Source organism: Cyprinodon tularosa, unplaced genomic scaffold, assembly GCF_016077235.1.
Source record: "Cyprinodon tularosa strain WSP-4 unplaced genomic scaffold, ASM1607723v1 ctg1022, whole genome shotgun sequence".
Lineage (NCBI taxonomy): Eukaryota > Metazoa > Chordata > Actinopteri > Cyprinodontiformes > Cyprinodontidae > Cyprinodon > Cyprinodon tularosa.
This window is the reverse complement of record NW_024037808.1, coordinates 127,863-153,352: the sequence shown is the minus strand read 5'-3', so window position 1 is coordinate 153,352 and position 25,490 is coordinate 127,863. Positions and strand designations below refer to the sequence as shown.

At 46.1% G+C, this 25,490-nt stretch overlaps 1 protein-coding gene across 5 annotated transcripts in view; it reads right to left on the bottom strand.

The window, feature by feature from the left end:
- Nucleotides 1-25,490, bottom strand: part of arhgef4 (Rho guanine nucleotide exchange factor (GEF) 4) — a 56,134-nt gene that overhangs the window by 9,360 nt on the left and 21,284 nt on the right. For 4 of the 5 annotated variants that reach the window (XM_038279995.1, XM_038280007.1, XM_038280012.1 and 1 more), the window contains 3 exons: nt 17,773-17,924; nt 1,498-1,677; nt 1,207-1,407 (listed from right to left, as the gene is read on the bottom strand). In XM_038279995.1, the coding sequence (XP_038135923.1) occupies nt 1,207-1,407; nt 1,498-1,677; nt 17,773-17,924 (533 nt within the window). Of the gene's footprint in view, nt 1-1,206; nt 1,408-1,497; nt 1,678-14,601; nt 15,460-17,772; nt 17,925-25,490 lie in introns of those variants that run through there. The other variant, XM_038280019.1, reaches the window with a different exon arrangement.

Sequence of the window (25,490 nt, the reverse complement as noted above, 5' to 3'; positions counted from 1 at the left end):
TCAGAGCAGAACCACAACAAGGGTCAGAGCAGAACTAGAACCAGTGTCAGAGCAGAACCACAACCAGGGTCAGAGCAGAACCACAACCAGGGTCAGAGCAGAACTAGAACCAGTGTCAGAGCAGAACCAGGGTCAGAGCAGAACTACAACCAGGGTCAGAGCAGAACTAGAACCAGTGTCAGAGCAGAACCAGGGTCAGAGCAGAACTACAACCAGGGTCAGAGCAGAACCACAACCAGGGTCAGAGCAGAACTAGAACCAGTGTCAGAGCAGAACCAGGGTCAGAGCAGAACTACAACCAGGGTCAGAGCAGAACTAGAACCAGTGTCAGAGCAGAACCAGGGTCAGAGCAGAACTACAACCAGGGTCAGAACAGAACTACAACCAGGGTCAGAGCAGAACCACAACCAGGGTCAGAGCAGAACTAGAACCATTGTCAGAGCAGAACTAGAACCATTGTCAGAGCAGAACTAGAACCAGGGTCAGAGCAGAACTAGAACCAGGGTCAGAGCAGAACCAGGGTAGGAGCGGAACAAGGCTCAAAGATGGCTGAGATGGCCTGCACCATGGATTGTTCCTACCAGAACAGGGCTGGTAGGAACCATAAAACTGCGTGAGACCAGGTGAGGAATAACTTTGCTCTGCAAACTGGATTGTTGCAAGATCTGAGTTTTGAGTCTCACAACAGCTCCTATCTTGAAAGGCCCCCGGTAATACGTCTGTCTTGTAACAATCAGCGGGTCGGACCAATGAGAGGCCAGCAGTGTTTTTAGGGGCGGGGCATGTAAGAATGAGGACAGTCAGAAGGGCAAACATGGCTACGCTGGAGGACTCACCTGTTGATATCGCAATTCTAGCTTGGTTTTAGCTAAAATACCAACAATTTCTAGTTTTAAAAAGGAGCAAAGAAGCACTTTGTGCATTTGATGGAAAAGATGTCTGTATTTTTCTTCCCAAAGGATTTGATTGATCACCTTAATCCACTGAAACATCCCGATTCGCTGCTACGATTGGCTGAAAGCGTATTATGGAAGGCGGCTCTTAGCTGATACTAACCTGGCCAAGTTAGGTCAGGGAGGGTTCCACATCAAAACCAGGCTGCAGAACCTCACACGGAAACTTAGAAATGACCTGAACACGGGAAGCTGCTCTAAGCTGGTATCTCTGGTTCCTAAGCGTCTGTTCTAGACTCAGCCGGTCACTCACCTCACAGATGTCCTTCAGGTGCTTGATGTAGTCCCGCTCCGTGCTCATGATCTCGTTGATGACGTTGGCCCTCATCTCCTCTTTGCAGGGTAATCCAGGTCCTAGCAGCCGGCCCAGAGCGGCTAGGTCCTGCTCTCCACACTGGGCCTCATCCAGGTGGCTGGAGAACTTCTCCATGGGTTCGTCCTGATTCACCCGCAGCTATGTGAACAGAGGTAACACACAGGCAGCGTCAGCACCTAAAGAGCAGCTGAGGCTCCAGGCGTCAGGAAACGGTTCTGGATCACTCACCCGAACAAAGCTGGCAGGAAACCAGCCCTCGCTTTCCACGATGCGGCCCCACCACCACTCCTTGTTTGTGGCGTCGATGACCTCGATGACATCACCGACCTTGAAGCCTAGCTCCTGGATGTCCATGGTGACGTGGTCCCACAGGGCTTCGGCGTACACCACGCTGCCGTCGCTGATCAGCTGAGGGATCAAACAGACAACAAGACAGCAGGTCGGTCAGAGCAGGCGGGACTACCCGTTTCTACCATGTCTGCCTGCTGACCTCTGAACTTCTGCATCATGAACACCATTTCTGGACATACGGATCTAGGAAAGGTTAGCCGGTAGCTCCTGGGGAGGCAAAGGTTTCCCAAGCCCAGCCCGACCGGGCCAAACCAGTGGCTGCCATAAGGTCGCTGCCTATGATCCAGGGCCCCTGTGCTGTCTGACAGTGCTTTAGGTCCTGGGGCCCCTGGTTGGGGTTAAGGGGGCATATCCAAGCATCACGCTGAGAGTGATGAAGATGGTCAGAATGACTCATGATGACTCATTGGGTCATCTCAATGATCCATTGACTGGTTCATCCCATGCTTGTGTTTCGTGTATGCAAAGCTCTGACCAGCCTGGTGTCCCTGTGATGGCATTAGTGATGTCAGAGCCGAGAGACACAGCGGGACTCATCAGGATGAGGAACCAGACAACAAAGCAGAATAGGAATGAAAATGAAGCCAATGAAACAAGAAGATGATGTTGGTGATTTTCATTGCACTGTCAAATGTCCAGCGGGACGCATAGTTGTCCTCCCTTATTAGGGAACTGGGCTTAAAGCCTTATTTCCATTTTTGCTGCGCTGTAGCCCAATATCCACTCATAGAATGTAAAAAATGCATTGACTATCTGTTCTAACAGATGATTGGCTAAAGCCTGGTTTATGCTCAGAAACCAGGTCGTCTGCATGTGTGTCGCAGTTAACGCAGACATGCCCCGCCCCCTCAACAGACACTCTGCTGCACCTCTCAGCTGTAGCTGACCGCAGACCGTGCCGCACACAGGGGGCCTCTGATTGGTCAAATCCACTTCCGCTCTACACTATGCGTATTTCCTGTTTGGTACCTTACCGGCTTGTTTTGTTCATATGACCGCCATTGAGGAAAAGGACTGATGAAGATGGACCAGCTAGAAGAGCGAGTCTGCATGGTCTTCTATTTCTAGATGGATCAGCTGCATCTCAGTCAATGTGCGCATCGCTGCAGTCTCCATTGTTGTTGAATGACCTCCGTAACTGGAAGAGAAACACGCCACCCACCATCCTAGCTAGTTCCTGATTGTCCCTCTGGCGTTGTGGCGTGGAATAACATAGCGCAGACCAGGCTTCAATATTGGGCATAAATCTAAGATATCTGCGTCATACCTGCAACATGCTAACTGCAACACACTGCTGCGGGAGGATAACCAGGCATTTAGAGTGGTGCCGTGTCAGATTAATATCTGCGTGTCATTGGTTAGATAAGCACACAGGCATTAGAGTGCTGCTAAGGACATTAATAGAAAGTTAGCATCATGCCAAGACTGAACAGACAAAAGAGCAAGAAACTATTACTTCTGCAGACTTGGTTGAGGAAAAGCTGCAGTTTAAAAACATGTGAGGATGGATTAGCATAAAAGTAATAAACGTGCGGGAGGTAGCTCGTCAATGAGTGCTTTATTTCATGACGTTTTGTTCGCCCTGGATGCTTAAATAACTGCTGCAGAGCTGCAAGGTTGACAGACTGTAAAACATTAGCAGTCCTACAGAAGTGGAGACTGTGGAGATTTTCAGGGACTCTCCCACAGCTAAACCTTAAAGTACACTGAAGAACTTTAGAAACAAATTTTTTGTTGTTTAAATAAATATTAGGCTTTTTTATTATGTATTTAAATATATATATACACTGCCTGGCCAAAAAAAAGTTGCCACCTGGATTCAACTAAGCAAACAGGTAGGAGCCTCCTATTGGATAATCACTGCATGGGCGATTATCTTTCAGCTGGAAACAAGTTATTTAACCCCAACTGGTGCAATGACTTGCTTCTCATTTCCTAAACAACCATGTGGAGAGAAACATCCCGTGGTCGTGGAAAAGATGTTAGTCTGATTGAGAAGGGTCAAATCATTGGCATGCATCAAGCAGAGAAAACATCTAAAGAGATGCAGAAACTACTAAAATTGGGTTAAGAACTGTCCGACGCATTATTAAAAACTGGAAGGATAGTGGGGACCCATCATCTTCAAGGAAGAAATGTGGCCGGAAAAAAATCCTGAATGATGGTGATCGGCGATCACTTAAACGTGTGGTGAGATCAAATGGTAGAAAAACAACAGTAGAACTCAGGACTATGTTTAATACTGAAAGTAAGAGCATTTCCACACGCACAATGGGAAGGGAACTCAAGGGACTGAGACTGAACAGCTCTGTAGCCGTAAGAAAACCACTAATCATTGAGAAAAAGGCTTCAGTTTGCAGGGAGCATAAAGTTTGGACTGTGGAGCAATGGAAGAAGGTCATGTGGTCTGATGAGTCCAGATTTACCCTGTTCCAGAGTGATGGGCCAATCAGGGTAAGAAGAGAGGCAGGTGAAGTGATGCACCCACCATGCCTAGTGCCTACTGTACAAGCCTGTGGGGGCGGTGTTATGATCTGGGGTTGCTGCAGTTGCTCAGGTCTAGGTTCAGCAACAGTATGAGCTCAAAGAATGAGGTCAACTGACTACCTGAATATACTGAATGACCAGGTTATATTCCAAGATGGCAATGCCAGGATTCATCGAGCTCAAATAGGGAAAGACTGGATCAGGGAGCATGACTCATCATTTTCACACATGGATTGGCCACCACAGAGTCCAGAGCTCAACCCCATTGAGAATCTTTGGGATGTGCTAGAGAGGGCTTTGCGCAGCGGTCAGACTCTACCATCATCAATGCAAGATCTTGGTGAAAAATTAATGCAACACTGGATGGAAATAAATCTTTTGACATTGCAGAAGCTTATCGAAACAACGCCACAGTGAATGCGTGCTGTAAAGAGCTAAATGCGGTCCAACAAAGTATTAGAGTGAATGACCTTTTTTATGGTGGCGACATTTTTTTTGGCCAGGCAGTGTGTATTTAACCTTTAAATCCACATGTTATGCTTTGTGGATTTCTACAGTTTGAAATATTGATCTCAGTGATAATTTTTGAACACCACAATGTATTTAGTAAATACAAATACTATGAACCAGTAATTTTCATTCATATATTTCCACATTCAGCTACAGAAGCATCCTCTTGAAACCCTTCAAAATTGTACTATTAATAAGAGTATGCAAGATTTGTTTTTTCCCCTTAGTATTTTAATGCTATGCTGCATAATGTCTTCCTTTTTGGTGATAAAGAAATGACCACCCTAGTTGTAGACTGTCTGCTCAGACCTGACAGACCTAACCCCAACAACCTGCTCTGTAATGATGGCGGCTCTCTCTGCCTGCACATCAGCTCCATTTTCCTGTTCCCTTCAGCTCAGTGCTGCTTTAAAAGCCAGGCTGCTACACTGAGCTCTCATGCTAATGAGGACAACAGGCTATGTGGCTGTTGCTAAGCAACACATGCACACCATCTAGCCGTTTTGATGCCACATCTGAAAAATCCCACTTTGACTGCATGTCACCACAAACTGTGGCAAACATGATGCTGTTATGCTACATAGGTTGTTATGTCAGTAATGGGGACATGACAAAAAACCCGACAATAAACTTACCATCACCATAGCATAGCTAAGCCTAACCCTAGAGTCACCATAGCATAGCTAACCCTACCCCTACAGTCACCGTAGCATAGTTAACCCTAACCCTCACCCACGACTGCCCACGATTGTGGGTGAGCGGTTAGGGTGTCAGACTTGGATCCCAAAGGTTACCGGATCGACTCCCGACCCGCCAGGTTGGTGGGGGGAGTAATTAACCAGCGCTCTCCCCCATCCTCCTCCATGACTGAGGTACCCTGAGCATGGTACCGTCCCGCCACACTGCCATTGAGGGCTGCCCCCTTGCACGGGTGAGGCATAAATGCAATTTCATGGTGTGCAGTGTTCACTTGTGTGTGCTGTGTCACAATGACAATGGGAGTTGGAGGAGTTTCCCAAAGTCACCATAGCATAGCTAACCCTACCCCTACAGTCACCATAGCATAGCTAACCCTAACCCTACAGTCACCGTAGCATAGCTAACCCTAACCCTACAGTCACCATAGCATAGCTAAGCCTAACCCTACAGTCACCATAAACTAGCTAAGCCTAACCCTACAGTCACCATAGCATAGCTAACTCTAACCCTACAGTCACCATAGCATAGTTAACCCTACCCCTACAGTCACCATAGCATAGCTAACTCTAACCCTACAGTCACCATAGCATAGCTAAGCCTAACCCTACAGTCACCAGAAACTAGCTAACCCTACCCCTACAGTCACCGTAGCATAGCTAACCCTAACCCTACAGTCACCATAGCATAGCTAAGCCTAACCCTACAGTCACCATAAACTAGCTAAGCCTAACCCTAGAGTCACCATAGCATAGCTAACCCTAACACTATTATCACCATAGCATAGCTAACCCTACCCCTACAGTCACCATAGCATAGCTAACTCTACCCCTACAGTCACCATAGCATAGCTAACCCTACCCCTACAGTCACCGTAGCATAGCTAACCCTACCCCTACAGTCACCGTAGCATAGCTAACTCTAACCCTACAGTCACCATAGCATAGCTAAGCCTAACCCTACAGTCACCATAAACTAGCTAACCCTACCCCTACAGTCACCGTAGCATAGCTAACCCTAACCCTACAGTCACCATAGCATAGCTAAGCCTAACCCTACAGTCACCATAAACTAGCTAAGCCTAACCCTACAGTCACCATAGCATAGCTAACCCTACCCCTACAGTCACCATAGCATAGCTAACTCTAACCCTACAGTCACCATAGCATAGCTAAGCCTAACCCTACAGTCACCATAAACTAGCTAACCCTACCCCTACAGTCACCGTAGCATAGCTAACCCTAACCCTACAGTCACCATAGCATAGCTAAGCCTAACCCTACAGTCACCATAAACTAGCTAAGCCTAACCCTAGAGTCACCATAGCATAGCTAACCCTAACACTATTATCACCATAGCATAGCTAACCCTACCCCTACAGTCACCATAGCATAGCTAACTCTACCCCTACAGTCACCATAGCATAGCTAACCCTACCCCTACAGTCACCGTAGCATAGCTAAGCCTAACCCTACAGTCACCATAGCATAGCTAACCCTACCCCTACAGTCACCGTAGCATAGCTAACTCTAACCCTACAGTCACCATAGCATAGCTAAGCCTAACCCTACAGTCACCATAAACTAGCTAACCCTACCCCTACAGTCACCGTAGCATAGCTAACCCTAACCCTACAGTCACCATAGCATAGCTAAGCCTAACCCTAGAGTCACCATAAACTAGCTAAGCCTAACCCTACAGTCACCATAGCATAGCTAACCCTACCCCTACAGTCACCATAGCATAGCTAACTCTAACCCTACATTCACCATAGCATAGCTAAGCCTAACCCTACAGTCACCATAAACTAGCTAACCCTACCCCTACAGTCACCGTAGCATAGCTAACCCTAACCCTACAGTCACCATAGCATAGCTAAGCCTAACCCTACAGTCACCATAAACTAGCTAAGCCTAACCCTAGAGTCACCATAGCATAGCTAACCCTAACACTATTATCACCATAGCATAGCTAACCCTACCCCTACAGTCACCATAGCATAGCTAACTCTACCCCTACAGTCACCATAGCATAGCTAACTCTACCCCTACAGTCACCGTAGCATAGCTAAGCCTAACCCTACAGTCACCATAGCATAGCTAACCCTACCCCTACAGTCACCGTAGCATAGCTAACTCTAACCCTACAGTCACCATAGCATAGCTAAGCCTAACCCTACAGTCACCATAAACTAGCTAACCCTACCCCTACAGTCACCGTAGCATAGCTAACCCTAACCCTACAGTCACCATAGCATAGCTAAGCCTAACCCTACAGTCACCATAAACTAGCTAAGCCTAACCCTACAGTCACCATAGCATAGCTAACCCTACCCCTACAGTCACCATAGCATAGCTAACCCTACCCCTACAGTCACCATAGCATAGCTAAGCCTAACCCTACAGTCACCATAAACTAGCTAAGCCTAACCCTACAGTCACCATAGCATAGCTAACCCTACCCCTACAGTCACCATAGCATAGCTAACCCTACCCCTACAGTCACCATAGCATAGCTAAGCCTAACCCTAGAGTCACCATAGCATAGCTAACCCTACCCCTACAGTCACCATAGCATAGCTAACCCTAACCCTACAGTCACCATAGCATAGCTAACCCTACCCCTACAGTCACCGTAGCATAGCGAAGCCTAACCCTACAGTCACCATAAACTAGCTAAGCCTAACCCTAGAGTCACCATAGCATAGCTAACCCTAACACTATTATCACCATAGAATAGCTAACCCTACCCCTACAGTCACCATAGCATAGCTAACCCTACCCCTACAGTCACTGTAGCATAGCTAAGCCTAACCCTACAGTGACCATAGCATAGCTAACTCCAACACTATTATCACCATAGCATAGCTACCTCCAACTCTACAATCACGATAACATAGCAAACCCTAGACCTACTATCACCATAGCATAGCTAACCCTACAATAACCACAGCATAGCAAACTCTAACTCTACAATCACCACAGCATAGCTAACCCTAGACCTACTATCACCAGTACTTATCTTACCATAAACCTAACTACAGTATACTCCTTAGTCCCAAACAAATTTTTTTACATGGCCCACTTCACAGCAGACGCTGCACCAATCTGCCTATCAATCTCCCGCTCTATCTTCCCAAGTGAACAAGACCCCAAGATACTTAAACTCCTCCACTAGGGGCAGTACATCCTCTCCAAACCCGGAGAAGGCACTCTACCCTTTTCCAGCTCAAGACCAGGCACTGATCCTCATCTCAGCTGCTTCACACTCGGCTGTGAACCACTCCAGTGAGAGCTGTAGATCATGACCTGATGGAGCCAACAGAACCACATCATCTGCGAATAACAGAGCAACAACATGCAATCATGAGGCCACCAAGACAAATGCCCTCAACACATTGGCTGCACCTAGAAATTCTGTCCATAAAAGTTCTGAACAGAATCGGTGACAAAGGGCAACCTTGGCGGAGTCCAACCCTCACCGGAAACAAGTCCGACTTACTCCTGGCAATGCGGACCAGACTCTGACACCGGTAATACAGAGACCTAACAGCCCCTATTAAAGGGCCCGGTACTCCATACTCCCGGAGTACCCCCCGAGGGACACGGTCAAATGCCTTCTCCAGATCCACAAAACGCATGTAGACTGGTTGGGCAAACTCCCATGCACCATTCAGAATCCTGCTGAGGGTATAGAGCTGATCCAGTGTTCCACGGCCAGGATGAAAACCACACTGCTCCTCCTGAATCCCAGATTCAACTATCCGACAGACCCTCCTTTCCAGAACCCCGGAATAGACCTTACCACGGAGGCTTAAGGCTTGTGATTCCTCTGTAGTTGGAGCACACCCTCCGCTCCCTTTTTTTAAATAGAGGGACCACCACCCCAGTCTGCCAATCCAGGGAAACTGCCCCTAATGTCCACGCAATGTTGCAGAGCCGCGTTAACCAGCACAGCCCCACAACATCCAGAGCCCTAACGTACTCAATGTGAATCTCATCCACCCCTGGAGCCTTGCCACCGAAGAGCTTTTTAACCTCAGTCACTACAGCAACAGAGATGGGAGGACCCAAGCCGGAGCCCCCAGGCTCTGCTTCCTCGATGGAAGACGTGTTGGTGGGATTAAGGAGGTCTTCGAAGTACTCCGCCCACCGACATACGACGTCCCGAGTCGAGGACTCGGGACGTCGTACACTATGGTTCTTACACTGACATGAAATCATGAGCACACACAAACCCAGAAAAACACACACCTATGTTTTAGTTACCAGTAGAGGATCTGCAACTGACTTCCAGTTATTTTCACCCTTATCTGTTGCCTAACCCTAACTGGGTCTAAAGTCTTACCCTAAGTCTAAGCTTGGCCTTAGCACCTTAGTCCCTGCTCTAGAGAACAACAAGGACTAGAAGAAGGTTCTCACTTTATTTCGTAGTCCTCACTTTACAAGTAACAAATGGTGTCTCATCATCTGCAAGCATGGGCGTAGGTTTGCATAGAGACCATAGGGACATGTCCCTACCAAAATTTTGGACCGACCTATTTGTCCCTAACAATAATTCGATTTGAATAAAATGTTTATATAACATGTTTATAATTTACAATTCAGCGTGGTGGATCACACACAGCCACTGTGTTAGTAGCTGCTGCCGCTCCGTCTAACTGCTGGCCCGTCTGTCCTGTCCCTTAAAGTCAGTAACTGTGCTGTTTAACTCCACTCTCATTGGTTGTTTTGCCTCAAGTTCCGCCTTCTCTCTTCCTGATTGACTGTTTTCTAGTTCGTGTGTGTGTGCGTGCGTTTTTGGAGCACGAAATAAGACTTTTATTCACGCTAGTTACATCAAATAATATTAGGCTACGAAACTAGTCCTAATGAAAAAAATTGAATTCTATCTACACTAAAACAGGTGAAAGCTGCTGATTGCTGACTCTTAGCCACAGCTGACTGAAAAAGAAAATGTGAGGGTTTCCCTTTTAACAATAATTCATTGCAATTACGGTTTTCATTTTATGACGACCCTTTAAGGGCAGTTCAGCTATAAATAGCAGGTGTTATTTCTTTCATAGAGTATAACAACACAAGATGGCGCTTTAACGTCTGATATTTTTTGTTTAGAAAGCATAATTATGGTTCCACATAATGTTGCTTTTTTTTCTTTGACTATTTCTACTTTTAAAAATAGAATTAAGCCAATAACAAACTGATTTTATTTTACATAGATTTCCACACGGTCCATAAGTTAATTAAACATTAACGTTTGGTAAAAATGCTTGATTCCGGCTGTTTTTTTGGGGATATCATTACATTACAGGCAAGATGACGTTATATTTTCTGTTAATAATTGTTAAAAGTGATTTTATATTGGAATAAATTTAATCCCATTCTCGGTGTTGTGTTTTGCAGATGATGCCACTAAATGTAAATAAAATAAATGTATTTGCAGTTTTATTTTATTTTATGCAGTTCATGATACAGAGAGAGCATTAAAAAAAAGAATGTGTTTCACCTGTTTACCTTTGCACAGTTATATATCTGCAAAAGAAAATACAGGATAAATCCTATATAACAGGCATATTTAGACTATATGTGGTTAAACTGGCACATATTTGCCTACTTCTTAGTCACTGGTACGTTTAAATGCAAACCTTTTTAAAGTGGAGAAAAGTCCTAATTCCACATTGATCAGAGCCAGTTAAGCTTCAGTCATCGATAAACAACATCTAGTGTGTGTAGTGCTTATAAAATTAGTATAAAGGTAGCAACAGGTGCTGCTTTTCTCTTTAAACGAAATACCCCTCTGATGCTCACGTCAAGCATTAAAAAAGCATGCATATTTTTGCATAGATAAAATGAAATTAATGAAACTGAGGACCAATAGTGTCCCTACCAAAGTTTTTTTTCTGCAAGTAAACAAACCAACAGACAAACTGTTTTTTTCTGTATTTACTAGGACTGTGTATTATCTTCTATTCATCCCCTGATCCCTAAGCATTCCCAGAGCGTAGCTAACCCTAATGGAGCGTCTGGTTAACATGGGAAAACTATTAGAGATGAAGTTTAGGAGCATTCAGAGGTCCAGCTGCACCATTCTAGCAGGAGACGGGACTACAGTTTTGTTTCTAGTGGCTGTAGCGGTCCAGCTTTCAGCATCCTTTTGCAGCTGCATGTAGAGCGTCAGCCAATGAGAGAAGCTGCTACAGGAGCTGCCTGGGAGACAGAAACTACATGAAAGCAGAGACCTCAGCATCTACAGAGCAGTGAGCAGGAAACTATGCAGAATGAAACAACTCCAACGCTTTTAAAAAGGAAGAATTTTATATGTACAAAGATCTCTGGTCATTATTAGTCTTCTAAAACTTTTTTATAAACAGCTAAATTAACTAAAAATGTTAAAACCTTTAAAGAAAAATGATTAAATTGTATATTTTGGTATCTTTTACCACAAATCAAAAAACTCTCTGATGATGAAGAGACCATTTCCCTAACCCTATACCGTCACCACTGTCGTACACCTAAAACCAGATCCAGAACCCCCGTATGATGCCTAGACTTTGGAAGGTAGAAGAAGAGGTCTGTCTTTACATTATGGTCTATGCTAAATAAATGGGTCTAACCCTGGAGCAGAGCAGAGCACCTGACCCTGTTAGCTGACGCACAGCTACGAGGACATGCTCTGTTCTTTGAGGGTCTGACCCCATTTTTACACACAATGAAACGTTAAAACATTGCCTTTGATGCAGAACTTCCTGTAGAACTCATTAGACACCAGCCTCACCACCGTCACCACTACTGCCACTACCATTATCACCACCATCGTTATCATCACTACATCAATATCATAACCACCATCCCTACCACCACTATTATCACCATCATAGTTATCATCACTACATCACCATTATCACCACTACCATCACCACCATTATCACCACAACCCCCATCACCATCATAACCACCATCCCCACTACCACTATTATCATCTTTATCATTACTACATCACAATTATCACCATCATAGTTATCATCACTACATCACCATTATCACCACCATCCCCACCACCACTATTATCATTATCATCACTACATCACCATTATCACCACTACCACCACCACCATTATCACCACAACCCCATCACCATCATAACCACCATCCCCAGCACCACTATTATCACCATCATCGTTACCATCACTACATCACCATTATCACCACTACCACCACCACCATTATCACCACAACCCCCATCACCATCATAACCACCATCCCCACTACCACTATTATCATCTTTATCATTACTACATCACTATTATCACCATCATAGTTATCATCACTACATCACCATTATCACCACTACCACCACCACCATTTTCACCACAACCCCCATCACCACCATAACCACCATCTCCAGCACCACTATTATCACAATCATCTTTACCATCACTACATCACCATTATCACCACCATCCCCACCACCACTATTATCATTATCATCACTACATCACCATTATCACCACTACCACCACCACCATTATCACCACAACCCCATCACCATCATAACCACCATCCCCAGCACCACTATTATCACCATCATCGTTACCATCACTACATCACCATTATCACCACTACCACCACCACCATCATAACCACCATCCCCACCGCCACTATTATCAGTATCATCGTTATCATCACTACATCACCATTATCACCACCATCCCCACCACCACTATTATCATTATCATCACTACATCACCATTATCACCACTACCACCACCACCACCATTATCATCACAATCCCCATCACCATCATAACCACCATCCCCACCACCACTATTATCATTATCATCACTACATCACCATTATCACCACTACCACCACCACCATTATCACCACAACCCCATCACCATCATAACCACCATCCCCAGCACCACTATTATCACCATCATTGTTACCATCACTACATCACCATTATCACCACTACCACCACCACCATTATCACCACAATCCCCATCACCATCATAACCACCATCCCCAGCACCACTATTATCACCATCATCGTTACCATTACTACATCACCATTATCACCACTACAACCACCACCGTCATAACCACCATCCCCACTGCCACTATTATCATTATCATCGTTATCATCACTACATCACCAATATCACCACCATCCCCACCACCACTATTATCATTATCATCACTACATCACCATTATCACCACTACCACCACCACCACCATTATCACCACAATCCCCATCACCATCATAACCACCATCCACACCACCACTATTATCACCATCATTGTTACCATCACTACATCACCATTATCACCAATACCACCATCACCATTATCACCACAACCCCCATCACCATCATAACCACCATCCCCACCACCACTATTATCACCATCATCGTTACCATCACTACATCACCATTATCACCACTACCACCACCAGCATTATCACCACAATCCCCATCACCATCATAACCACCATCCCCACCACCACTATTATCATTATCATCGTTATCATCACTACATCACCATTATCACCACCATCACCACCACCACCACTATTATCACCATCATTATTACCATCACTACATCACCATTACCACCACTACCACCACAACCCTTATCACCACAACCACCATCACCATCATCACGATCCTCACCACCATAACCACCATCTTCACCCTCACCCCACCATCATCATCACTATCATGATTAGCATTATATTTACGACCACCATCTTCACCACCATCATCATCAACATCCTTATTACCACTATAACCCTCACCATTAGCATTTGACCACCATTACCACAATTATCACCACATCCATTGTCAACATCATTATTACCAATATCATTATCACCACCATTATCACCATTACCATCATCATCAGCATTATCACCAACATCCATCATTATTACCACTATCACCATTAGCATCATCACCACAAACAACTTTTTCACCATCAACATTATTACCACCATCACCATTATTATCCTCACCATGACCACCATTATCACCATAATTATTATTACCACTATCACCATTACAACAATCACCACCAACATCATCATCAACATCCTTATTACCACCATCTTCACCACCACAATCATAAAATGTATTAATACCACTATCACCATCTCCAGCATCATCACCATTATCATAACCACCTTCACCACTATCATCTTCACCACCAGTACCACCATTAGTGACCAAGCTAGAGGGCAGAGCTGGTCTCCTCTCCTCGTGGAGACTACCTAAGCAGACAGGTTCTTACTCTCCCTCGGTTCCTCAAGGTGGACCTGGGTTCTGCTGCAGGCATCATGGACCTCCAGGAGCTCCGCCTCCATCCGCTCTCAGAAACTCAGCGGCTCCTCCTGTGCGACCCAGGTGTCTGTTTTTGGGTCGGGTTCTACTGGAAGGCCAGTAGGAACATCAGCACCACGTTGATGATGATGAGCAGCATCATGATGACAAACACCACCACCTTCTGGGTGTCTGGGGGGAGGTTACAGCGCAGGAGGGTGTTAAAGAAGCCTATCTTCTGCCTGCTCCACCTCCCAGAGCCATTTCCACGAGCCATGAGTGCCCTGGCTTCCTCCTCCTCCTCCTCCTCAGCGCCCCCCGTCCCAGGCCGCCGTTCTCTGAGCACTGAACCTCCACACCACACCGCGTCACCTCGTCCCGCTCCTGGATCGTCGTCCTGTAGAAGGGCCACCTCCCCTGCTTCTCCTGCCACTTTGCCGCTGCTCTCTGTGGCCCCTGGAGGCTGGGAGCCAATCTATGTCAGTCAGGGTGGATCTATAGAGCTATCTCTGGGAGCTCAGCACCATTTGCTTTCCTGTCTGTGCTCAGGAAGCGCCCCTCTGTTGGCTTCGTCTCAGGCTGCCTTTAGTCAGGATGTCAGGATGAAGACTGGGGGAGGGGATGGTCCTTCTCCTCCAGACATGATCATTCCTCCTGCTCTCCTCAGTCTCTGTGCTGCTTTTCTAGAAAATTGCTCTGCTTCTCTGTCCGACACGCTTTGCTGTCTCTGGATGTCAGCGGCTTTCCTCTCTGACTCTAAGATGGAGCTCAGCGCTGCTCCCTCAACCATCCATCTAACCACCACAACTGGAGGATTTTTTTCCTCCTTCCTTTCCTTCTGTCTTTGTGGGCCCGCCCCTGCATCGCCAACAGCCAATCAGAGTCTGTAGTGTGTCAGCACATCCTGGATACCAGACTGGTTGAGACAAGACCATAGCAACCCCTGGGAGGGAGGGAGGGAGGGAGGTGAGCAGAGTGGGGGTGGGGTGCAGAGGAGGCCATGCAGGCTGATCTGTAATAAAGAACGGTGCGGTTGGTTGGATGGGGGGGGGGGGGTAATGTGGCTGCCCTCCCTTTAAGCATCAGCTAGAACATAGAATATCAAAGTCTGCAGAGGTTCAGATCTAGAAAACACAATTCTGATTTGGCTTCAACCAGGAGATCAGATAGAGAAATATGTTTTTATTGTTTGCATCCTGCAGCCATCCATTGAAAACCTGCTGCAGGACATTAAAAACTACAGAGCTGGAGAGGTTTGATCCAAAACTTTTCAGCAGGGAATAAAAAAAGGAAAACAAGACTGAAAAAAGTGAAAAAAGATCTGAAACTGAAAAGATTAAAAATTAAAATAAAAACATTTTTGAAACTGAAACAAAGATTTGAAACCAAAAACATAAAATACTTTAAAAATAGACTTGAAATATATAATCAGAGGAACTGAAAATAAAAATTTTAAACTACTTTTTCTTTCAAATTGTGCTTTTAGTTTCAGTTTATGTCTGTTTTAGAGGCAGAGCTGGCAGTCCTCCCCCAGTGCCATCCGACCCCCACTGAGAGCCTTTTCATGTCCTTCCCTGGTTTACTGTGATCATTTACTGCTGACTTGCTGCATCCATCAGGAAAACACAGAAAAGCTGAATGAAAATCAGCTGTTTTTAATAAACTGCTCCATAAACTGCTGCTGCTTCGGTCCCAGATGCTGCTCTGCAGCGTTTAGAGCAAACTGTCAGATTTTTCATAATATGCCGAGGTTGACTTGATGCCAGTTCACTTCATTTCATCTCAGGTCACTTTCCAGTTCACCAGATCATCCAGTCAGATTGGTTTAAAGTTTTCTATCTAAGGAAAAACAGCTGATTGCATCGACTCATTGACTCTTCAGCAATCCCTCACACTAAGCATGCTTGTAGCAACAGTGGAGAGGAAAAACTCCCTTTGAACAGGAAGAAAGCTCCAGCAGAACCAGGCTCAGTGTGAGCGGCCATCTGCTGAGGCCCACTGGGGTTCAAGGAGACAGAAGCAGACATAGAAAAAGGATTCCCATAGGAATCCAATATAATCCCAAAGGAATAAAATAGGAATCCAATAGAAAGCCCAAAGGAATCCAAAAGGAATTCTATAAGAATCCTATAGGAATCCCATAGGAAACCAAAAGAAGTTAGATAGGAATCCAATAGACGTCCTGGAGTCGATTCCAGGCCTGGAATCTAGGGTCTCCCTGGGTACTCCAGCTTCGGTCTACAGTCTTAATCATGAACTTAAATATGTGGTTTTCCATCAATGGAATGTTTGTTCCAGAAATGGTTCCGTTCTACCCTTCTATGTCTATTTGCCATCTCCTGTTTCAACCAATTGGTTGAAGGCAGCGCTGGTCGTGAGCAGCGGGCGTTGCTCTATGGATGGTAGCAGCAGGACAGTGGCTTCGTTTCCGTCTGAGTTCACGTATTCTTTAATGGCTGAAGGAACAAAGCAGGAGCAGCGCCACCATGTGGGAACAATTACTTTGACCCAGGATGTGGAACCGGAATGGTGAGATAGCATTTAAAATGGATGGAAGAAAAGGAAACCGACAAAAGATTTAATCATCAAGGATTTTCTTACATAGATTTAATTCCTATTATTAAATAATCAAAGCAGAGAAACTGAAGGTTCATTAGTGCAGACGTGTAACTGAGCTGTGATATACTGGTTATACTGGTCTATAGAAAGTTTGCAGGGGGTCAGCCTATAGGGCTCAGGTGGAGGGCTTGGTTCTGCACCCAGTGTTTCCCCCCTGCTCGACTCTTCACCTGCCTACCTGCTGTTGGACGTCAGAGGGCACCGCTGGCAGCCTGGTTTCTGTTAGCATAGCTCACCACTGGCAGCGTGTGGATGACTGAATGCAAAGGGAAGTGCTATGGGGCACTCTCTGAGAATATAAGTCATTTACAATAGCAAGAAATGAACCCTTCTTTCTGGGATGGATAGGGCTGCATCGTCTGCATAAAGGTGGCATGTTTTGGTTGAACAGTTTGATGTGAAAAAGCTGACTACTCAGGGACATAGAACAGATCCAGGTCCCTGGATTGGCTCATGTGATTTTCAGAGGTCTGGAGACTGACACAGACCAACAGCCCAGCAGTCTTTATCCAGAAATAGTTACCTCATTAATGGCCAGCTGCTCCCCTCCGCCTCCACCCGGCTGCCCAAACCGATGTCCAGAAGAACGGAACTCCTCGTACAGGAAATCCTCCTCAGCGCCCAGTTCGTCTCCAAGGCCCGACTTTTCAGACGTGCCGTCGGGAACAACCAGTGCTAATCCAAAGGAGAAAAAGAAGAAAGGAGGGATGAGTGAATGAGAGAGCAGTAATCCAACAAAGTAAGAACGTCCATCAGGAGACAAAAGATGAAAAAATACTAAGTGGTAGAGACTGGAGTAGGACAACATGTGAACTCCAAAACAGCAACATCATCTCTATCAGACAGACTGTCTTCTTTTCAATCAGATAGAAACTGGAGCAATGGAATCCCAAAATATCCGCTCTCTGGACCGTTCTCTGGACCGCTCTCTGGACCGTTCTCTGGACCGCTCTCTGGACCGTTCTCTAAACCGCTCCCTGGACCGTTCTCTAAACCGCTCCCTGGACCGCTCTCTGGACCGTTCTCTAAACTGCTCCCTGGACCGCTCTCTGGACCGTTCTCTAAACCGCTCTCTGGACCGTTCTCTAAACCGTCCTCTAACCGCTCTCTGGACCGTTCTCTGGACCGTTCTCTAAACCGCTCTCTGGACCGTTCTCTAAACCGCTCCCTGGACCGCTCTCTGGACCGTTCTCTAAACCGCTCTCTGGACCGTTCTCTAAACCGCTCTCTGGACCGTTCTCTAAACCGCTCCCTGGACCGTTCTCTGGACCGTTCTCTAAACCGCTCCCTGGACCGTTCTCTAAACCGCTCCCTGGACCGCTCTCTGGACCGTTCTCTAAACCGCTCCCTGGACCGCTCTCTGGACCGTTCTCTAAACCGCTCTCTGGACCGTTCTCTAAACCGTTCTCTAACCGCTCTCTGGACCGTTCTCTGGACCGTTCTCTAAACCGCTCTCTGGACCGTTCTCTGGACCGTTCTCTAAACCGCTCTCTGAACCGCTCTCTGGACCGTTCTCTGGACCGTTCTCTAAACCGCTCTCTGGACCGTTCTCTAAACCGTCCTCTAACCGCTCTCTGGACCGTTCTCTGGACCGTTCTCTAAACCGCTCTCTGAACCGCTCTCTGGACCGTTCTCTAAACCGCTCTCTGGACCGTTCTCTAAACCGCTCTCTGGACCGTTCTCTGGACCGCTCTCTGGACCGTTCTCTGGACCGCTCTCTGGGTTTCTCTGGACCGTTCTCTAAACCGTTATCTGAACCGCTCTCTGGACCGCTTTCTGGACCGTTCTCTGGACCGTTCTCTGGACCGTTCTCTAAACCGTTCTCTGAACCACTCTCTGGACCGTTCTCTGGACCGTTCTCTAAACCGTTCTCTGAACCACTCTCTGGACCGTTCTCTAAACCGTTCTCTGAACCACTCTCTGGACCGTTCTCTGAACCGCTCTCTGGACCGTTCTCTGGACCATTCTCTAAACCGCTCTCTGGACCGTTCTCTAAACCGCTCTCTGGACCGTTCTCTGGACCGCTCTCTGGGTTTCTCTGGACCGTTCTCTAAACCGTTATCTGAACCGCTCTCTGGACCGCTCTCTGGACCGTTCTCTGGACCGTTCTCTGGACCGTTCTCTAAACCGTTCTCTGAACCACTCTCTGGAGCATTCTCTGGACCGTTCTCTGGACCGTTCTCTAAACCGCTCTCTGGACCGCTCTCTGGACCGTTCTCTAAACCGTTCTCTAAACCGTTCTCTGAACCGCTCTCTGGACCGTTCTCTGGACCGCTCTCTGGACCGTTCTCTAAACCGCTCTCTGGACCGTTCTCTAAACCGTTCTCTGAACCGCTCTCTGGACCGCTCTCTGGACCGTTCTCTGGACCGTTCTCTGGACCGTTCTCTAAACCGTTCTCTAAACCGCTCTCTGGACCGTTCTCTAAACCGCTCTCTGGACCGCTTTCTGGACCGTTCTCTGGACCGTTCTCTGGACCGTTCTCTAAACCGTTCTCTGAACCACTCTCTGGACCGTTCTCTGGACCGTTCTCTGGACCGTTCTCTGGACCGTTCTCTAAACCGTTCTCTGAACCGCTCTCTGGACCGTTCTCTGGACCGTTCTCTAAACCGTTCTCTGAACCGCTCTCTGGACCGTTCTCTGGACCGTTCTCTGGACCGCTCCCTGGACCGTTCTCTGGACCGTTCTCTAAACCGTTCTCTGAACCGCTCTCTGGACCGCTCTCTGGACCGTTCTCTGGACCGTTCTCTAAACCGTTCTCTGAACCGCTCTCTGGACCGTTCTCTGGACCGCTCTCTGGACCGTTCTCTAAACCGCTCTCTGGACCGTTCTCTAAACCGCTCTCTGGACCATTCTCTGGACCGTTCTCTAAACAGTTCTCTAAACCGCTCTCTGGACCGTTCTCTAAACCGCTCTCTGGACCGTTCTCTGGACCTTTCTCTAAACCGTTCTCTGAACCGCTCTCTGGACCGCTCTCTGGACCGTTCCCTGGACCGCTCTCTGGACCGTTCTCTAAACCGCTCCCTGGACCGCTCTCTGGACCGTTCTCTAAACCTCTCTCTAAACCGCTCTCTGGACCGTTCTCTAAACCGTTCTCTGAACCGCTCTCTGGACCGTTCTCTGGACCGTTCTCTAAACCGCTCTCTGGACCGTTCTCTAAACCGTTCTCTGAACCGCTCTCTGGACCGTTCTCTGGACCGCTCTCTGGACCGTTCTCTGGACCGTTCTCTGGACCGTTCTCTAAACCGTTCTCTGAACCGCTCTCTGAACCGCTCTCTGGACCGTTCTCTGGACCGTTCTCTAAACCGCTCTCTGGACCGTTCTCTAAACCGTTCTCCGAACCGCTCTCTGGACCGTTCTCTGGACCGTTCTCTAAACCGCTCTCTGGACCGTTCTCTGGACCGTTCTCTGGACCGTTCTCTAAACCGTTCTCTGAACCGCTCTCTGAACCGCTCTCTGGACCGTTCTCTGGACCGTTCTCTAAACCGCTCTCTGGACCGTTCTCTAAACCGTTCTCTGAACCGCTCTCTGGACCGTTCTCTGGACCGTTCTCTAAACCTCTCTCTAAACCGCTCTCTGGACCGTTCTCTAAACCGTTCTCTGAACCGCTCTCTGGACCGTTCTCTGGACCGTTCTCTAAACCGCTCTCTGGACCGTTCTCTAAACCGTTCTCTGAACCGCTCTCTGGACCGTTCTCTGGACCGCTCTCTGGACCGCTCTCTGGACTGTTCTCTGGACCGTTCTCTAAACCGTTCTCTGAACCGCTCTCTGAACCGCTCTCTGGAACGTTCTCTGAACTGATCTCTAAACCGCTGTCTGTACCGTTCTTTGGACCGTTCTCTGGACAGCTCTCTGGACCGTTCTCTGAACTGCTCTCTGAACTGCTCTCTGAACTGCTCTCTGAACCGTTCTCTGTACCCCTCTCTGAACCGCTCTCTGAACCATTCTCTGAACCGCTCTCTTAACCACTCTCTGAACCGTTCTCTGTACCGCTCTCTGAACCGCTCTCTGAACCGTTCTCTGGACTGCTCTCTGAATCGTTCTCTGAACTGTTCTCTGGACCGCTCTCACTGAAGGGTTCTCTGGACCGTTGTTTGGTCCAGAGAACTGTCCAGAATCAAGTTTGATGATCTGTTCTCTGAACTGTCCTCTGGACCTTTCTCTGAACCGTACTGGTCTGTGTATCTGTCAGGATTTGATGTTGGATTGAGGACCCAAATGCAGAGGCAAGTAGGCAGAGGTGAATTTAGGTGGGTTTAATGAGGTTCACAGGAACAGAGGCAGGAATAAAAAAAATCCAACAAAAAATAACAAACAAACCAGAACCAAGGAGACATCAGGGGAAAAACCAAACTCTAGGAGCCAGGGAGAGACGAGGTAAGCAGACAGACGTTAGACGAGGATCCAGCAAACAGGAACTGAAGAGGGAGGGCTTTTAAAGGGGACAGAGACAAAGAGAGGGCTAACAAGAGGATTGAAAACAGGTGAGGACAGAGCAGAAAACAGAGCAAGGGAAAGCGGACACAAGAGGGCAGCAGAGGACAACAAATGGAAAACCTGGAAGACAGGAACTAACAAGAAAATAATAATTAAAAACACTAAAACAAGAAGCAAAGTAAAGCTGAATACTCTAAATAAACATAACAAAACCAAGACTGTGACAGTATCGGATTGTCATTTGGTGAATGTGGATCTAGTAAAAGAGCTCTGAGGGCCAGTTTCACCAGAAAAGCAGAAAAGCACTTTTAAATTCAATCTGTTCACAGAAGTGATTGAGGGGAGTAAATTTGTGATTTCTATAAACCAGAAGCAGTTAAAATCAGTAATTATTTGAATCGAGGTCTAGTGAGAACATCAACTGTGACATGCCTACATCATTATTGGCGTATATAATAACATCATTATTTCACTAAAAACTTTGGTTCTTGTACATACAGGATTGTTTTGATAGATTCTGAGTTTTTGCAGCAGTTTAAAATGTATGAAGAGGTTCTGTCCTCAGAACTCGCTGCACTCGTTGCTTTCTATGTGCTTGGTCTGTTCTTCAACAAGCTCGTCCTGCTGGATCTCAGTGCTGCATTTGATCCAGTTGATCATAATATTCTTTTAGAAAGACTTGAATATTTTGTTGGAATTAAAGGAACAGCACTAGACTGGTTTAAATCTGATCTATCTGATCGAATTCAGTTTGTTCATGTTAATGATAGATCTTCCTCATGCTCAAAGGTTACCTGTGGAGTACCACAGGGATCAGTGCTAGGACCAATTCTCTTTACTTTATACATGCTCCCAATCGGTAGAATTATTAGACAGCATGGGATTAATTTCAGCTCAAACAAACAACTTTATTCATCCCGTAAAAGCTCAGTTCAGCTTGCAGCCTCCTCTGGTCAACATAGTAATCAATTCAGTAAAATAATAGAGTATAAACAATCTCATTCACAGAGTAAAAGGAACCAAAAACCAAGAGAGAGGAGCCAAGTGGCAAAACAGAGCTTAAAACCAACGTAGTGCCAAAGTAGGGGCATTAGCATCAACTGAGCTCTTAGGACATGGTTAGCTTAGCTTAGCTTGGATTTAGTTTTCAGAAGGACACTTTTCTTCCAATGGAGCTCAGGTCTGACATCTGGATTCCTGTAATCTGGCTACACATTTTAGCCACTGTTCAGACTGTTTTTGTCTTTGACGGGTAGTCCATGGTATTGACGTGTAACAGAAAAGAATGACTGGAAAAAAAGGTGTTTCATGCTGACGCCTTTTAATGATCGGCTCTGTTTTTAACAATCTGAAGGGAAGAATCAAACTCAGGATGAAGATAATTGTCACCTTTCATTGTTATGCTGATGATAGATACAAATATGTCTATAGATCCTGGTGAAACACGTCTGTTTAACAATTCTATTCAGTTTATTTCTATAGCGCCAATTCACATCATGTCATCTCAAGGCTCTTTCCAGTTCACCAGATCATCCAGTCAGATTGATTCAAAGTTTTCTAAGGAAAACCAGCTGATTGCATCGACTCATTGACTGGTCAGCAATCCCTCACACTAAGCATGCTGGTAGTGACAGTGGAGAGGAAAAACTCCCTTTGAACAGGAAGAAACAGTTACTCAGATGAACTCTGAGTCAGTTTTCAGTCAAAAGATTAAAAATAGCACAGCCAGTTAGTCACAGTCAGAGAAACAGGACTACACTGAAAAACAGGCCAAGCTCCAACATCTAGAAGCAAAGGTGTTGATGGCAGCAGCACAGCTGATATTTCTCTCCAGGATGGAGTCACAGCCAAACAGGAACAGACCAGATGAAGCTACTATGAGAAAAAGCAGAGAGAGCAGAACGTTAGAGATTGAACTAACAGATTCTGCAGAGTGGGAGAATAGAGATAGAATGAAGCAGAATGATGAAAAAGGGGTCCCTATGTCCTCCAGCAGTCTAAGCCTATAGCAGCAGAACTATAGAGATAGCTCAGGATAACCTGAGCCACTCTAACTAGAAGCTTTATCAAAAAGGAACGTTTTAAGCCTAGCCTTAAAAGTAGACAGGGTGTCTGCCTCACGGACTAAAACTGGTAGTTGGTTCCACAGGAGAGGAGCCTGAGAACTAAAAGATCTGCCTCCCATTCTACTTTTAGAAATTCTAGGAACCACTAGTAAACCTGCAGAGCAAATAGTTTTTTGATGTGTTAATGTTGTCTGGAACCTGAGTTTTGTTTTTCTATATTTCCTCCTAGAGGATCTCCAGCAGTGGTGCCATGATTCACATGTGTGGTGAAGGTGAACTAATCATTCTTCTCATGCTTTAAGACTTTAAACATCAAATTATCAAGTTTTGAACCCTAACTTTCATTTAGAGATGAAACAGTCAATGGGATCATCTGACTGAAGCATGAATGTGTTTAACTTCCACCCAGTGTTTGATCTCCATGTGAAAACTGATTATGATTTACACAAGTATTCACACCCAGAGATTTATGCTGCTGTCACCTTCATAGTCAAACACTCAGTTTTTCCTAACAGTCCTGGTTGAGTTTCTGCTGGCCTCTCAGGCCTGACGGCTTTACACAAGGAGGCGCTTTAACAGTACCTGTGTGACAGCCTGAAGCAGGCCGTGACCAGATGAGAAACAAACTCCTCCATCGGTCGGGAACAGTTGTTCCCTCAGAGAGCCGCAGTAAGAGAACTGATCTTCCACATGACAACAGTAGCTCAGAGGAATACATCCCTAGCAAATCGTCATCGTCTGGCTAGGAGCAGGGGCCGATTTAGGAAATGTGGGGGCCTAGGGAAAAGACAGGCAGGGGCCCTCTGAATGGAGAAGACATAAAACAGCCCCATTCTCCAGATAGAGAAATGTTAATAGAATAGACATCCATTATCTGTTCTAGGTTGTGTCCCTCTCTTCTTGTCCCTTTTCTTCTTGTTTTCCTCTCTATGTTTTGTACTCAGCTGACTTTTCATGCTGTCTCTAAAGGAATGAAAGATTTTTTCCAAGCACTAAGCTCACTTAGCTGATTGCTCCTTCCTGTGTTTCCAAAAAGGCCAAAGTAAATAACCCAGTCCTTCTTTTCACTGTAGACAAGCCATGATCTGCTTATCTGTTCTCCATTTTTCATTTGGATGAAATAATAGCTGCATGAATCATGACAGCAGACAAGATAGAGGAGAGCAGGAGGCGGGGTTACCAATCTACTCGCTCTGAGAGCAGAGTTCGCTGCTTTTAGATGTTGTCTCCAAAGTCTCCAGTAGCAGAAAAAAGTCTCTAGATTTGGCGCTAGGAGCTTTTTAGAAATCAAAGTGCTAGAGGGGTCTGAAAAGTGGCTAAATATAGCGACTAAAGCGCTAAGTTGGCAACACTGCTCTTTGCATGGTTTGTTTTCAAATGGTTTGCTGCTGTCTGTTTGGACCTTTCTGAACATGTGCAGCAAATGGACTGATCCAATATGGTGGACACTGAGGGGGGGGCTGAGACACACTTAATATTATCAGCGTTCTGATGGCATTTTAGTGAAAGGATCTTTATAATTAATGTGCAGAAATAAGGAATAGTTGTATTAACCACACATGGAAACAGAGTTTTATGGGGCCCCCAGGAACTTGGGGCCCTCAGCAGCTGCCTAGTATCGCCTAATGATAATTGTAAGGGACATCGTTATAAGAAGGAATGGAAGGTAATGATCCCACCATAGCTCAGACTCCTTCCTCTCCACGTTCTTTCATCATTTTACTGTTTTCCTTTTTTTAA